This window comes from Centroberyx gerrardi, chromosome 5, assembly GCF_048128805.1.
Source record: "Centroberyx gerrardi isolate f3 chromosome 5, fCenGer3.hap1.cur.20231027, whole genome shotgun sequence".
NCBI classification, from domain to species: domain Eukaryota; kingdom Metazoa; phylum Chordata; class Actinopteri; order Beryciformes; family Berycidae; genus Centroberyx; species Centroberyx gerrardi.
In genome coordinates, this window is record NC_136001.1 from 10001402 (window position 1) to 10015617 (window position 14216).

The 14216-nt window shown below is 39.0% G+C and overlaps 2 protein-coding genes across 11 annotated transcripts; one reads left to right on the plus strand and one right to left on the minus strand.

Annotated features, from left to right (window-relative positions):
• Positions 1 to 8237: 8237 nt before the first annotated feature.
• On the minus strand, positions 8238 to 8943 carry LOC139931522 (transcription factor HES-5-like). Of its 5 annotated transcripts, none has more exons than XM_071925052.2 (3): positions 8821 to 8943; positions 8372 to 8705; positions 8238 to 8314 (listed from the first exon to the last, which is right to left on the minus strand). In XM_071925052.2, the coding sequence occupies exons 1-3, from the start codon at positions 8941 to 8943 to the stop codon at positions 8238 to 8240; spliced, it is 534 nt and encodes a 177-aa protein (XP_071781153.1). The 5 variants fall into 5 exon arrangements, with proteins under 5 accessions (XP_071781153.1, XP_071781149.1, XP_071781152.1 ...); XM_071925048.2 differs by having other exon boundaries at positions 8238 to 8326; XM_071925051.2 differs by having other exon boundaries at positions 8238 to 8319; positions 8368 to 8705.
• A 3817-nt stretch (positions 8944 to 12760) lies between these two features.
• On the plus strand, positions 12761 to 13466 carry LOC139931521 (transcription factor HES-5-like). 6 transcript variants are annotated; one of them, XM_071925044.2, is made up of 3 exons: positions 12761 to 12883; positions 12999 to 13365; positions 13414 to 13466. In XM_071925044.2, the coding sequence occupies exons 1-3, from the start codon at positions 12761 to 12763 to the stop codon at positions 13464 to 13466; spliced, it is 543 nt and encodes a 180-aa protein (XP_071781145.2). The 6 variants fall into 6 exon arrangements, with proteins under 6 accessions (XP_071781145.2, XP_071781144.2, XP_071781146.2 ...); XM_071925043.2 differs by having other exon boundaries at positions 12999 to 13355; positions 13404 to 13466; XM_071925045.2 differs by having other exon boundaries at positions 12999 to 13336; positions 13385 to 13466.
• The last annotated feature ends 750 nt before the right edge of the window (positions 13467 to 14216 follow it).

The window sequence follows — 14216 nt, forward strand, 5'->3', positions numbered from 1 at the left end:
AGGCCGTGGTAGAGATCTGCAGACTGGAGCTCACACCACACAAACTGAAATGACCATATTGGTCAAAGATTACTTGAACTGAATTGGTCAAAATTCAAAGACTTGTTCTTCTGTATGCACAGAAGGTCTTTTGATTACTTTTGTTTGAGTTTCAAACTTTCTTGATTTGCAAAATGTTATTTCCCAAGGAAATTATTAAACTTAGCAACAATATCTTTCATGTTAAGAAAGAGAACATCTTGTCATGCATGTTGCATGAATCAAGTCTCATGTGAGATGAATCAGCTGTTACTATTTTGTGTAATTTTATGATGTATGATATGGTAGAGTAATACACTATAATGACATGTTTTACCTCTTGATTATTAGTGATCAATTTCATAGAAAGTTTTCATTGTCCATTGTATGGACATTTTGCAGCTTGACCTCATACTTTTAATCTCTGTGATTATTCAAGACTGATCTGTTTTAAGATCAACATTTCTTTTTATCCTTTTGTTTAAAGGCTATTTTTAAACTGATACTGTCACATTTTAGTGACACTGCCATTATAATGAGAATGTACATCTTCTTGCTCTGTGAGCATTGTTGACCTAACTGGCCATTAATTAACCTGCTCTCATCACTTTGTGATTAGCAATGCCTGATCTGTTTTAACATCACATTTTCTCCATTCTTGTTATCAAGTCAAAGATATTATGTTCATTTTGAACAATGCATTATGGAAAAGGGAGTAATGTTTACTCCTATTCATGTGTCTTTTATAAAGACAGCTGTTCAATATCCTCTACTCTGTTTGAGTACAATGTGTCTTGGAGAGTCTCCAAGGTTTTGTTGTGATGTGTCATCACCTCTATCTGCCTTCACTTAAGGCATTTGTACCTGATGTGTTGCACTGTGTGTGTTGGAATAAACAAACATCAATTGCAATCTTGGTGTCCTTTGAATTTTTCTCCCTTCAGCAGTAAATTTTTCCATCACAGTTTTATAGTTCTCTTACCTTATTATTTCCATACAGTATGCCTTTAAATTTTGTCTATACCCAAAGTATGTTTCTTGCTAGATTGAATCTTATAGCAATTCCATACCATTGTACAATGGGGGGTTATAATGAATTTACATTTACATGATAACATTCAGTTCAAATGGGTCGTCTTGGGTCAGCAAACCAACTGAATCAGAGACACAAAGATTTATTTGTGTCTCTGATTAAGTTTCAGTTACATCACTTTGCTGACTCATGATTTTTTTGGAACAATTTCTGATTCCAGGTGTTTGGATGTAAAGAGTTTAAAGTTAACTGTTTCCCTCCTGAATGAGGTCAGACTGTGAAGTCTAATATGATGTGTAATAATAATACATACTTCTATTGTGTCTCCAATGAAATCAGTGAACTCACAGAGCCGCTGTGGGACAATAGATCCAGACCTTGACCCTGAAGAGACAGAGGTCAAAATGTGGGTCTCTGAATTGAAACCTGCTAATCTGTTACAATCTATTCCTCTGATTCTTTACTGTTAAGTTGCAACAACATGAATCAGCATCACCAGTTTTAAAAGTACGTTGAAGAGCTGCCAGGCAAGTCACTCTCCAGCACTATGATCACTTTGAAGGCCCATTTCACCTGTTGTATTCAGTGTGTAGCCTATTTATTATGTTGAAAAGTAATTGTATTATCCAAACTTATGAGTTGTTTATTTATGAATGAATACTCTAATTCTACCATCTTTGCATCAATTACAAACAATGCTGACTTTTGATCTTTTTCCAAACAAAATCTTGATGATGTTTAACCTTGAAAAACTGAATACATAATGTTTGAGTGGAATAAAATTAGCATTTAACAAGGCACACGCCAAACTTTCAATGGGCAGAGTGTGGGAAAGCTCTGGACAGCAGAGTCACACTTCAGTGTGATTAGCATCCTCAACCCCACCAGCACCGGACTATTCTCCAAGGGGAGTTGGCACACTTCAGGAAGCAGCTGAATCTTGCTCATGTTTAGTGCTGGAATTCTTTATCCAAGAAGGGTCGGAGTTTAGGTTTTTGATGTTACACAGCATGATTCTGACTGTACGTTCGTCATTTCTGAACCTGATCAAAGTTCACAAAAGAGACGCCGATTTTGTATTAGTGATGCTTGTTGATGGATTGTTTTTATAATCTTTTTTGAATTATAAACCTCCATATCGCCAACTGTGCTGTGTTTCCCTCCAGATGGTTAGTGACGTCACTAAAGCTCCATTCAAAGCAGCACACAGGACTCAGTGTGGGAAACTAAGATAAACTCTCTACTCACACTGACTACCAGGACAACCTACCAGGATTTATTCCAAACAAACCGCTGTTGCTGCTGCCGCTGCCGGAAACTTAAAATTCATCATTCCTGTGCGCCACAAGATTTTTACCCAGAGAGACCTAACCGTCTCCAGGTGTTTAGAACAGCAAATGTAAAAGCTTTCATGAACTGGGTATAGTTTTAGTGACTATTGTATTATATTCATTCATTCATCCATTCATTCATCCATTCATTCAATCAATCATTCATTCATTCAATCTTTATTTAGTTCTCGGAAGACACACTGACCCTCTTTTCCAGTGGTGCTGAGATTACAAACAAATAGTCACAAGCAACAAAAGGGGGAAAAAAAAGAAAGAGAAAATCAATGAATATATAAACAATTAAATAAATAAACACAAAGACAATTCTAAAAGAGAATCACATTGATTCACATAGATCAGTCCATCCTCGCAAGATGAGAGATATCAAAAGTGCATCAGTTAAAGCAGGTGCAATAAAGGGTAACCAGAGTTGATATCCTCGACAGGAAATGAAAGAGAATAAACTTTCTGTGAGTCCTGTAAAACATTCCAAGTCTGTGGAGCACAAAATTTAAAAGCAGTCTTTACGACTATTTGGTGACGGCAAAAGTCAAATTTATGAAAATGTTATGAATTATTACTTATACAAGTCTAAGTCATACACAGGCATATTGGTTAATGTAGGTAAACATTATACAAAGCTGTCTGAGCTGAGTTTAGGTGGGTTTACCCTCAACCACATTCCTGCTAATCTCCCTCCCATCTGTCTGTGTCTCTATCTGTTGTCTGTGCAGAGGCTCAGGTTTCCCAGTTCCCCTCCTCTGAGCTCCCACAGCTCCCTGCACAAGGCTGAACGTGCCCCAGTCACACGCCCTCCTCTCTCTCTCCGGAGCTGGGAGCCACAGCGACACACGGCTTCCCACACTTCTGTATGCAGCCTGCTCAGCCGCGCACACAATAGAAGTGTGTCTGCTCTCACAAAGCCTCAGGACAGTTCCCATGCAGGGACAGGAGGGGGGCTTTAGGGCCACTTCACAGATAAACCATCTGGTTTAGTTGTAACTCATTGCTGAGACACACAGCGTGAGGAAAAACAACATTGGAACATTATGGGATTAGGGTCTGATGAAATAATTTACCTGTTTATTCAAAGATTTTTCTTTGTTGTCTGATGAATGAGAGTATTTTCAAGTTATATTCACTTCCTTATGTCTGCATTTGTCGTACTTTGCAGAAATGGGCTTCATTTGCTTGAGTGAGAAGCTGGTAATGTGCTGTGAATGCAGGGTTTAAATTCCTGTCTCATATCCCTCCTGTCTAGTTTTTAAAGTACTGCCTATATGCAATGTTGAACAAGGTGGACTGTCTACTATCCATTCTCCTTAAAGAAAAAAAACAACCCAGCCTAAAATAGAATTGATGCATTATTCCCACGATCTTCATTTTTGTGAACATGAACAATTCTTTTTCACACACAGGTAGAATCCAGAGAGGGAGTGCTTGATATAGTGTATAACGGTTGTATAAATGCCAGTAGCTGGAATTATGTTTTTTCAAAGCACCTCACAGTTTTTGGCATTAGTGTTTTCAATATGAGCGGTTCCATCAGCAGTGTGTATGAGGCGGAATTTGTGGACTTAGAGAAATTTTCTTTGAACTTATATATCCAAATGAGCTTCATTTCACAGTACTATTAACAGTTCTGAACCAGAAAATTAGCCCATACTGTGTACCTGAAACTGAATTTCAATGCCAAAGGATCAGAGAGTGTTGCTTGATGACATGTAGACAAATTAGCTATTTTGTTCCTCATGCTCATGTACACACATCTTAACTGAACTGTTGAAAGTTTCTTTTGAAGGATGGATTTTTGCGCTCAGAATAGAAGAAAAAAGAACAAGAAAGTACTTTATTTTATCTTTATTCAACATTCTTGCCATTACTAATGGCTCAGTGCTATATCAGTTCATATTCTCTATCTAAACATCACGGTAGGGAACAAGATTTTCCTGTGTCCACATGAGGAAAACCATTTTCCCAGGGAATAATTTTTCTGACCTCGCTGATGTATGCCATACAGAACAGCATCCCACCTGTTCTGTGTGGCAGCCATTAAATTCAGTCTATTGTTCCGAGCTCCAAGCCTCCTGATTGGCCAAACAGCAGAGACAGCTCAGGATGAGGAGCATAAATGCGGAGTGGAGATACAGACGTCAAAGGAGAAGATCCTCTGAACACACGCAAGACCAGCTGCAAAAGGACAGGAGCAACAGCGACTCAATCACAAGGCCTCTTGCGAACAAACTTGCAGCAAAACTTCATTTTTTTCTGAGAAAATCTACAAACTCAAGAAACAAATCTGAAAATGTCTTCCTACTTGGACCTTGCTATTCAGGACAGCGTGAAGGAGCAGCTCTTTAGGTAAGCCAAGGCTCTGTTTCACTGAATACTTATGGACCATACCAAACTGCTCTCAGATGTAAACTCCACATGTTGGAACACAGTTTTTATTTCATTCAATTCTCCCAGCCTTCACCAAACTGACAAACAAACAGTTCAAGGTTATTTCTATGACACAATGTATTAATGATTGCTTTTTTTCCTCTAGGTGCAAACTCCACATGTTGGAGAGGAAATGCAGCAGTGGAGTGGAGAAGCTGAAGGCTCTGATTGGAGTGCACCTGCAGAATGGGATCCCTGCTTCGGACATCCTGGAGAAAACAGTGTCCTTCTTCACCCTGAGAAAGGCCCTGCTGTCACACAACGGCTACTCCAAATATTCAAGGGAGATTCTGCGTCTCTTTCCCGCCTCAGAGGAAGACGTGGCTCCACTGTGCCTTTAATGATGACCAGGAGAACATGAATGGACTCAGAAGTCTGAGGAACTGCCTCGAAACTCTTGAAGTTTGTTGAGTTGTCCCAAAATGGACTGTAATTGATTTGAGTGATATTGACTGCACCTGTATGTGTGTGTGTTCCATATCTGCTGATTCCTCAGAAATGCATTATATGCATTGTGACAAGCAGTTGTACTAAGACCAATAAGGATGTATAGCCTTATTCAGACATTTTGGAGAAGACTATGTCTTTCTTGACTCATAACATTCGGGATAATCCAAATGTTCATGGGAGATTCCACATCTCTTTCCCGCCTCGGAAGAAGTGGTTTAAATCAACCTTTAACAATGGCCAGGGAAAGAAGAATGGGTTGAGAGTCAAAGGTGAAGGGGTCACTGCCTGAGCAGAGTCAGCAGCTAACTTATAAATTATGGAACTGCTGTGCTGCTTCATGTTGGGGTTTACCATTCTAGTGGGTGGAGCTTTCTTTTGAACAAGACCCCAGATGATAGATCCTGTCGCTTAAGTATGCAGAAATTATAAAGCTGCTGCTATACATTTGCATATGGGTGGATGCATACTATAAAATATGTTTAAATAATGATGCACCAAAGTTGGTGTTTCAGCAAAAGCCTCAGTATTTTGGGTTCTTTAAAAACGCTTTCTAAGAAACACAATGATTTCTCAATTCTAAATTTTTCAAAATTTTTACAGCCCAACTGCGGTAAAATATGTCTAAAATCTTGCAGTATACATCCAGCCTAAGCAGAGTAGTGCTACCCTATTCTTTCTGTGAAAATATAGGCTTATAATGTATGATTACAACTTAAATACCTCACTGCCTTGTTTCAAGGTTTAACATGTTGCCTTCACAAACACCAACCTTTCTTTTGAAAAGGGATTTGGTATTGTTTTGTATATAACTGTATAGCACAGACAGATATATTGTTCTGTCCATCAGTTTTGTCACCAAAGTGGATTTAATTTTGTTTCTGTGCTGTTGCAAATTTCACGTGAATAAATATTCAACAGATTCTAACTTTCTCTTTTTCATGTCAGCTCATTCCAGTTAACTTTTTGGGTATAGCATCATTAAACCCCTTCATCGTTTACCCAGCTTGATACATATTTGTTATGATTATATATTTGTTATGGCTATATATTTATATAGGATTAATCATAATTATACTTTTATATTTGATAAGAAAAATATATGTTAAACTACATGTAATGTTATTACTTTTCATTTTCATATTAATGTGAAAGAGATTTTTTTTGCCACAGAATGATCAATGATCAGTTAATCCACTTGGTTATATTATTGACTTTCCATATTCATTAATAACTTGTGAAGGCACACTGAAAACACAAAGCTGTGGAAGAGCTTTTTAAATTGTCCAATTATTAGTGTCAGATGTGGCTAGTTCAGGATTTGAGTTAGCAACAATTACTGAAAAACACTTTAAGCCAGGACCGAGCTTTTTGAGCATTGGAATCAATGCTACATAGATGCTCCCAATTCACTGTAGTTTCCCTTTAGCAATACATTTAAAATCCCCACAGGCTGCAGCATTGCCTGCTCTCCCACTGACCCTGTGTTGCCACCAATATACAGGCTACAACACACGGTATGTGAAGTCAATAAATAGCTAATAAAAAAATCCATTGTAATAATGGTAATAAAGACCTGTGATAATTTTCACAAGGTAATTGTAATTTCTCAGGGTTTCCTACACTGCCCTAAAAAAGTTACAGTATAAATGTATTTTTTGTTTTTCAAAGGTCAAATGCCATGACTCAAGTTTAGATTTCATTTGAACAAAGATTAGACCCATATGTGCTACTAAGCAATATATATTATCCACTTCTGTACCAATAATACTTTTGTCAGGACAGGAGATAATGAAGATAAAGATAATGAAGTCATTTTTCTCAGTTTCACTCTGTCTAACTCTTATGTAGTTACCGCCCTTTAGCTTTGCAGGGTAGTACAGTGCAGCAGTTCAGGGTTCAGTGCCTCACTCAGTGGCGCTGATGTTAGACACCATAGATGTGACATCAGCCACAAGTTCACAGCTGGAATACACACTCATGGTCAGTGCCAAGGGGTGAACCAGCTTATCCTCCTGCTTATTGGCCTCTGCCTCTCTATGTCCTGGCCAACAGGTTTTCAGGAATGTAACGTCCATCATAGCTGTCTAATATCTTTTGATGATGCACAATCTTTGTTTTTTTACAAATACATACCAAAAATCAAGAATCAGGCCCTGAGCTACTGAACATATGCAATAGGTGCATTTTGCTCCTCAGATTTAGCAACAGGTAATGTAATTCAGACATTTGACTCAAAAGGAAAAACAAATATACACTCACATTGAACCAGCTCTGCATGTTTCAGGCATCATGTGGTTTTGTTGTCCTTTGCTGTAAAACAAATGCTGGAATACTTACTGGGTCAACATCTGTTGATGTATTGGCAATAAAGAGACAAGCAAACTCTGAATTTTCTGTGATTGTTTTATTTCGCATCCACTTGGCTTGAAGAGATACATTCATCTGAGACATTTTCCAAACAATAACAACCCCTTCATTGAAGGTAAGAGTGCTGTCACTCACAGAGCGATAAAGCAGCACGTTTGTTTTGATAAGATTTCTCTCAACAGAGAGTATACTAAAACTCATCTGCTAAAATGCAGATAATTTGTTATAAGATGTAACATCAGAATGAGCATGTTTCATCAATAGCATATTTGAATGTCAACATCTAAAGTTCAAATATTCTGAACGTGAAAAAAGTTCACAAATATTACCCCCTGAAAGGAGAAAAAATATACTGACATTGTCAGTGTTATTGTCATTCCCTTGGGGAACAAGAGGTAATGTTTACTTTACAAGAAAAAAATAGTTTTTCTGCAAATATTACAGTAACAAAGAAACTGGCCTTTTCAAAAGGCAAAGAATCTAATACAAAATATGCAAAATAAGATGACCACAAATAAGAGGACAAAGTTGAAAGCCTTTGTACAAGTGGTTGTACAACATTAGTCCGGTTCTCTTTAACACAAGTCTGCAGGCCTCTACCACGGCCTCCAGAGGGCGCTGTGGACTGGACTCTTCTCTTTGCTGTGGACTGGACTCTTCTCTTTGCTGTGGACTGGACTCTTCTCTTTGCTGATGCTGGTCTGGACTGGGCAGCTCAGAAGAGACAAACCAGCCTCTCTCAGGTTCTGATCAGAGGAAGACTGCAGGTTGTGGAAGTGGTTCAGCAGTCTTCTCTGGGACTGTGTCTTCACCTCCTCCTTGGACAGGAAGTGCTCCACCTCTTGGACACACCTGGAGTAGCCCTGATTGACAGCTGCTGAGTCCACAGGTTGGTGCTGCTGCTGTCGTGTCAGGAAGCAAACTGTCATCTCCAGGATGTCTGCTTTCTCCAGCTTGGAGTCAGGCTGCTGTTTGAGGAACTCTGGACCCAGGAGAGACTTGAGCTGCTCAATGCTGCTGTTGATTCGCTCTCTGCGTAACTTCTCCACCACTGGCTTTCTGAGCTGCAGAAGGAAGAGAAAAGTCATTAATAAACTTATTCTGGAGAATAACATGAAGATGAATCAGTAGGAACATGAATGATGTTGAAGTGTCCATGATCTTGAGCCTTCAATTTACCTTGTGTGTCAGAGTCAGCTGCTCCTGAGAATTGGTCATTGCTGAAGTGATTGTAGGAGCCATGGCTGGATCTCTGTGCTGTAGAGGTTTCTGTAGAGAGAATCTGATCTCTGCTGGCTTCATCCCTCCTATTTATAGTCCCAAATCTCCATATGAATGTGTGGGTCTTGGTCTGGTTGGACTTTCTCACAGTCTCAACCAATCAGAGAGCTTGGTAAGACAATAAGGGATGCAACATGCTGAATGCTCTTATTGGTGGGGGACAATGGTTAGATCTCAGGGGAACAGGTGGAGGACTGGGGGTGATGGAGAGAGACTCACAGAGCTCTGTGTGAATCTGGGAAAGTGGTGACCCTGCAGAGAGAGCAGATCTGCTGCCTCATGTTGTGATCAATGACTTTGACTGAGCACACGCTCATCATCCCATCACACACATGAGAGACTGACAGAAATATTGTTAACTTTTCATTTTTCATAAACAAGAGAGATGTGTGTTTTTTATTGGATGTTGTGTTGAGTATTTAGATCAGTGAATTTAACTTCTAAAATACTGACAGTAGCAATTTCCATTATGTCATTCTTCTGTAAGTCTTACTGAATATCTCAGTTATCCAAACTTATCCAACTTGTAAGCATAACACTACATGATCCAATATCTAGTCTTTTTTAAAAACAAAAAGTGGCAGTGTGTTTCACTTGGCTTGTTTCTACTGTAACTGCTGGATCAGTAGTCAAGATGATAGTCAAAATAACCATTAAATTAGAAAGTGCTGCTCCAAACCCATAGTCTTGATGCACTAGAATCTTTTTTTAATACATATTAAGTCCAACTAATCCCTTTATCAACACCCAGATCAAAATATTTTTTATTATGTTTTAAATTAAGCTGCTATGGCATCAAGACTATAAGTGTGCTTTAATTTACTATGAGTGTACTTCAAGTTATAGTTCTCCTGCACCGTGACCAGCACCTGACCAATTCAGGAATGCGCTCTCTTTCATCATCTCAGACAAAATAAACAGCCTGGAATGCAGAGGAACAAAAAAAAAAAGGCTTTTGAATTTTCATTAATCCTTAGCATGTCTGCATTCCTTATAGCAGCCTCATACGCCACTTCACAAAAGCCTGGTAATGACAAGTCTTGATGTTTGGAATTTTTATTCACAGACAGTGAGACACAACTCGTAAACTGACTCCATAGTTAATGTGATGTGCAACCAGACACACTTCTTTTGTTCTTAATGAAACCAGTGAATGGACAGAGTGTGGGAAACCAGGGAAAACTCACTCACAGAGCCCCAGTGGGACAATAGATCCAGACCTCTAGACAGAAAGGTCAGCGATGGGGAGAGGAATTCTTTACTTTATTGTATTTTAACTGTTTACGTTATTGACACATTAAAACAGATAGTATCTTGTTTTATATACATTTAAAGATAAAGTTTCAAACATATAAACTGATATCAATAGATCAGTTGAATTTAAATCAATTTGTAAATGACAAAATCTTTTATTTAAAATATGCAAAAGAAGAGAATTCCTCCCCCCATTCCTATGGTTTTATATAAGCTGAAGTACTAGCCTCATCATATTTATATCATGAATTGTTAATGTAGCTTTTTTTTACCACATACATTTTAGCCTAGATTCTTTTAATTAAAGAAAATAAATTGTTAGAAGCTGTATGAATTAATGAATTAAATAATGAATGAATGAATGAATGCATTTAATTATGAAATCTATGCATAAATACATTGGATGCTTAAATTCATTTTTAGGTTACATACCAAGTCAAAATATTTGTGTTTATTCTTGTTGTGCTCCCCTAATTGAGGAGTGTCTAAACAACAAACTTTACCCTCAGGGGAGCTGGTTGTGTGGGGATGAATTAGCATTTAACAAGGCACACGCCTATTGTTGAGTGGAAGCTCGGTCAATGGGCAGAGTGTGGGAAAGCTCTGGAGAGCAGAGTCACAGTTCAGTGTGATTAGCATCCTCAACCCCACCAGCACCTGACTATTCTCCAAAGGGAGTTGGCACACTTAGGAGGAAGAATTTCTCTCTCCTCTCTCTCCTCTCTCTCTCTCTGGTGCCAATTCCCTAACTTGCCAACTTCATTTCCCTCTACCTACTGTTTAATGGGACATCACTTCAATCCAAGCCTTTCTTTTTATGTCCATTGATGGATGCCAAGCTGCCAAGGCAATACCGCCCTTACAACAGGGACCATAATGGAAACAAGCTAGTGACTTGTGTTATGGTTGATGTTTTCACATACATGCACTTTTGTGTAAATGGCATGGGCTTTAAGAATCTTTGAAATAAATTAACTAACCCTAGCCAAGAGAGCACAGAGTGGAAAAGTGGATCCAGGATTGAGTGATGGAACATGAAATGCAACACAAGATGGTAAATCTCTCTCTTTAAGGGGATTGATTTTACAAAAACACAAAGAGGACTTCATTTTCTTTTTACCAGTTACCAAATACCCTTCATTGCTGGACATCAGGAACCACTGTACAATAACATAACACAAATCTGTGGTCGCCGGGAGTAGGCCCCTTCTTTCACCTAACCACAATATAGGCCTAAACCTAAATCTAAATCTAAATTCTATAATTCAATCATCTTTTTAGGTGTATAAAAACTTAAAACACACTCTTCCTTTCACATATAATAGCATTTTTATTTACAGTTTCTGAGACACTGGGCAAGAAGATAATAAATGCATTGAAGGCTATTTGCGCTCCTCCTCACAGCTTCGCCAAAACAATGCAGCATCAAAATCCTAAATGCATTGAAATGTCCGGCCTTATTGGCACTCCTCACATATAGCTTCACCAAATAATCAAATTCAACATCAGAATCAGAAGGAAAAAAAAACAGGATCTATCAGCCAATCATTGAGCAGCATTAATTAAGAGTAGGCAACATTTTCACATGCAAAAACGTAAGCGCATTGTATTGGCATGGACTGTGAAAGTTAGAATTAAAAAGAAAAACAGTTTCTATACTAACTTTTCTGAATGACTAAGGTCTCTTCTACTTAAACTAAACCCTTAGAAAACCCAGCCAGTGGTGTTGTTTCCCTCCAGATGGTTGGTGACGTCAGGGTCTGTCCCTCGCACAACACAAGGCCAATAGTAGTCAATGAAGCTCCATTCAAAGACCTTTTGTAGTGCATTGACCGCAGCACACAGGAATCAGTGTGGGAAACTGAGATCAACTCTCTACTCACACCGACTACCAGCCACAAGACAGAGAACACATCTGCTACATCTGGACACCAGGATGAATATCAACTGAATTTCAGTTAACTGTTACTCAGTGAACATCTCATCACAGCATAGTGGCCCAAACTAGTAAAATTGGGTTTGCTTAAAAAACCTCAACAGCTTCAATACTTGGTCACAATATTGAAATATTTTGGCCTAAATATGAAAATATAAAATATTTTTAAAATGTATAGCTTTTAACATTTAAAATCTTCGTAACCGATATCAAATCAGTTGTGAATTTAGGGATTGTGATTTTAGGCCAATCCAGCACAAATGCAGCAAGACTTTTAAAGAGGGAAGGTGCTTTTAATGTCTTTTTTTTTTTTTTTCAATGTCTGTCAGTCTCCCACGTGTGTGATGGGATGATGAGCGTGTGCTCAGTCTGCATCATTGATCCCAACATGAGGCAGCAGATCTGCTCTCTCTGTAGGGTCACCACTTTCCCAGATTCACACAGAGCTCTGTGAGTCTCTCTCCATCACCCCCAGTCCTCCATCTGTTCCCCTGAGATCTAACCATTGTCCCCCAGCAATAAGAGCATTCAGCATGTTGCATCCCTTATTGTCTTACCAAGCTCTCTGATTGGTTAAGACTGTGAGAAAGTCCAACCAGACCAAGACTCACACATTCATATGGAGATTTGGGACTATAAATAGGAGGGATGAAGCCAGCAGAGATCAGATTCTCTCTACAGAAACCTCTACAGCACAGAGATCCAGCCATGGCTCCTACAATCACTTCAGCAATGACCAATTCTCAGGAGCAGCTGACTCTGACACACAAGGTAAATTGAAGGCTCAAGATCATGGACACTTAAACATCATTCATGTTCCTACTGATTCATCTTCATGTTATTCTCCAGAATAAGTTTATTAATGACTTTCTTCCTTCTTCTGCAGCTCAGAAAGCCAGTGGTGGAGAAGTTACGCAGAGAGCGAATCAACAGCAGCATTGAGCAGCTCAAGTCTCTCCTGGGTCCAGAGTTCCTCAAACAGCAGCCTGACTCCAAGCTGGAGAAAGCAGACATCCTGGAGATGACAGTTTGCTTCCTGACACGACAGCAGCAGCACCAACCTGTGGACTCAGCAGCTGTCAATCAGGGCTACTCCAGGTGTGTCCAAGAGGTGGAGCACTTCCTGACCAAGGAGGAGGTGAAGACACAGTCCCAGAGAAGACTGCTGAACCACTTCCACAACCTGCAGTCTTCCTCTGATCAGAACCTGAGAGAGGCTGGCTTGTCTCTTCTGAGCTGCCCAGTCCAGACCAGCATCAGCAAAGAGAAGAGTCCAGTCCACAGCAAAGAGAAGAGTCCAGTCCACAGCAAAGAGAAGAGTCCAGTCCACAGCGCCCTCTGGAGGCCGTGGTAGAGATCTGCAGACTGGAGCTCACACCACACAAACTGAAATGACCATATTGGTCAAAGCCTATTATCAAAGATTTTATTCTGAAATGGAATAGGTGTGTTCCTCTGTCTATGCAGAAGGTTTTTATTCATGACTAAGCCCTATTGGGCTGACATTTTGATTTCCTTTTGAAATTGTGTTTTCAAAGAAAAAGGCAAAATTGCGTATTTTTTTCTTACTGGAAATGTTGAGTAACAAAACCATGTATTCTATGAATACCATGTTTTCTTTTGTTTATTGATCAATATGCTGAAAACGTGGCAATTCTTGGCCAGCATCATCACACCTGCCTTAAATTCCTGTGACTCTTCTGTCAAGATTAATTCAATTACTGTTAATTGGTCATTTTTAAAGGAATAGGCAAATCTCATTTGTTAATGCTACCATCTTGTGGTGTTTTGTTTAATGTGCACCTTTTATGGTGTTGCACCTGTATGAACTATTCTTCCTTCACAAGGATTATTGATCCATGTTGGGTCGTGTAATAATTTGTTCTAAGATCAAAATGCTTTAATGTTTTGAATTGTCATTTATGTATATGAATGCACAATTCAAAGTTACTTATTTTCTCTCAGTGCAAGAGAGAAGTTGTGTTTAGCCTGTGCTAAACGATTCCCTGTCTTTTGTAAAGACAGCTTTTTCCTCTATTCTGTTAGAGTACATTGTTTCTTGGAGCACGTGTCCAAGTTTTAGCTGTGATGCATCATCACTAAT

Excerpts from the sequence above, each read along its gene's own strand:
- LOC139931522 (XM_071925048.2), bottom strand. The coding sequence starts at position 8,943 with ATGAAGCCAGCAGAGATCAGATTCTCTCTACAGAAACCTCTACAGCAC. Across the intron at positions 8,706-8,820 it reads AGCTGACTCTGACACACAAG|CTCAGAAAGCCAGTGGTGGA; the intron begins GTAAATTGAAGG and ends TTCCTTCTGCAG. Across the intron at positions 8,327-8,371 it reads TCAGAACCTGAGAGAGGCTG|AGAAGAGTCCAGTCCACAGC; the intron begins GTTTGTCTCTTC and ends GCATCAGCAAAG.
- LOC139931521 (XM_071925042.2), top strand. The coding sequence starts at position 12,761 with ATGAAGCCAGCAGAGATCAGATTCTCTCTACAGAAACCTCTACAGCAC. Across the intron at positions 12,884-12,998 it reads AGCTGACTCTGACACACAAG|CTCAGAAAGCCAGTGGTGGA; the intron begins GTAAATTGAAGG and ends CTTCTTCTGCAG. Across the intron at positions 13,333-13,377 it reads TCAGAACCTGAGAGAGGCTG|AGAAGAGTCCAGTCCACAGC; the intron begins GCTTGTCTCTTC and ends GCATCAGCAAAG.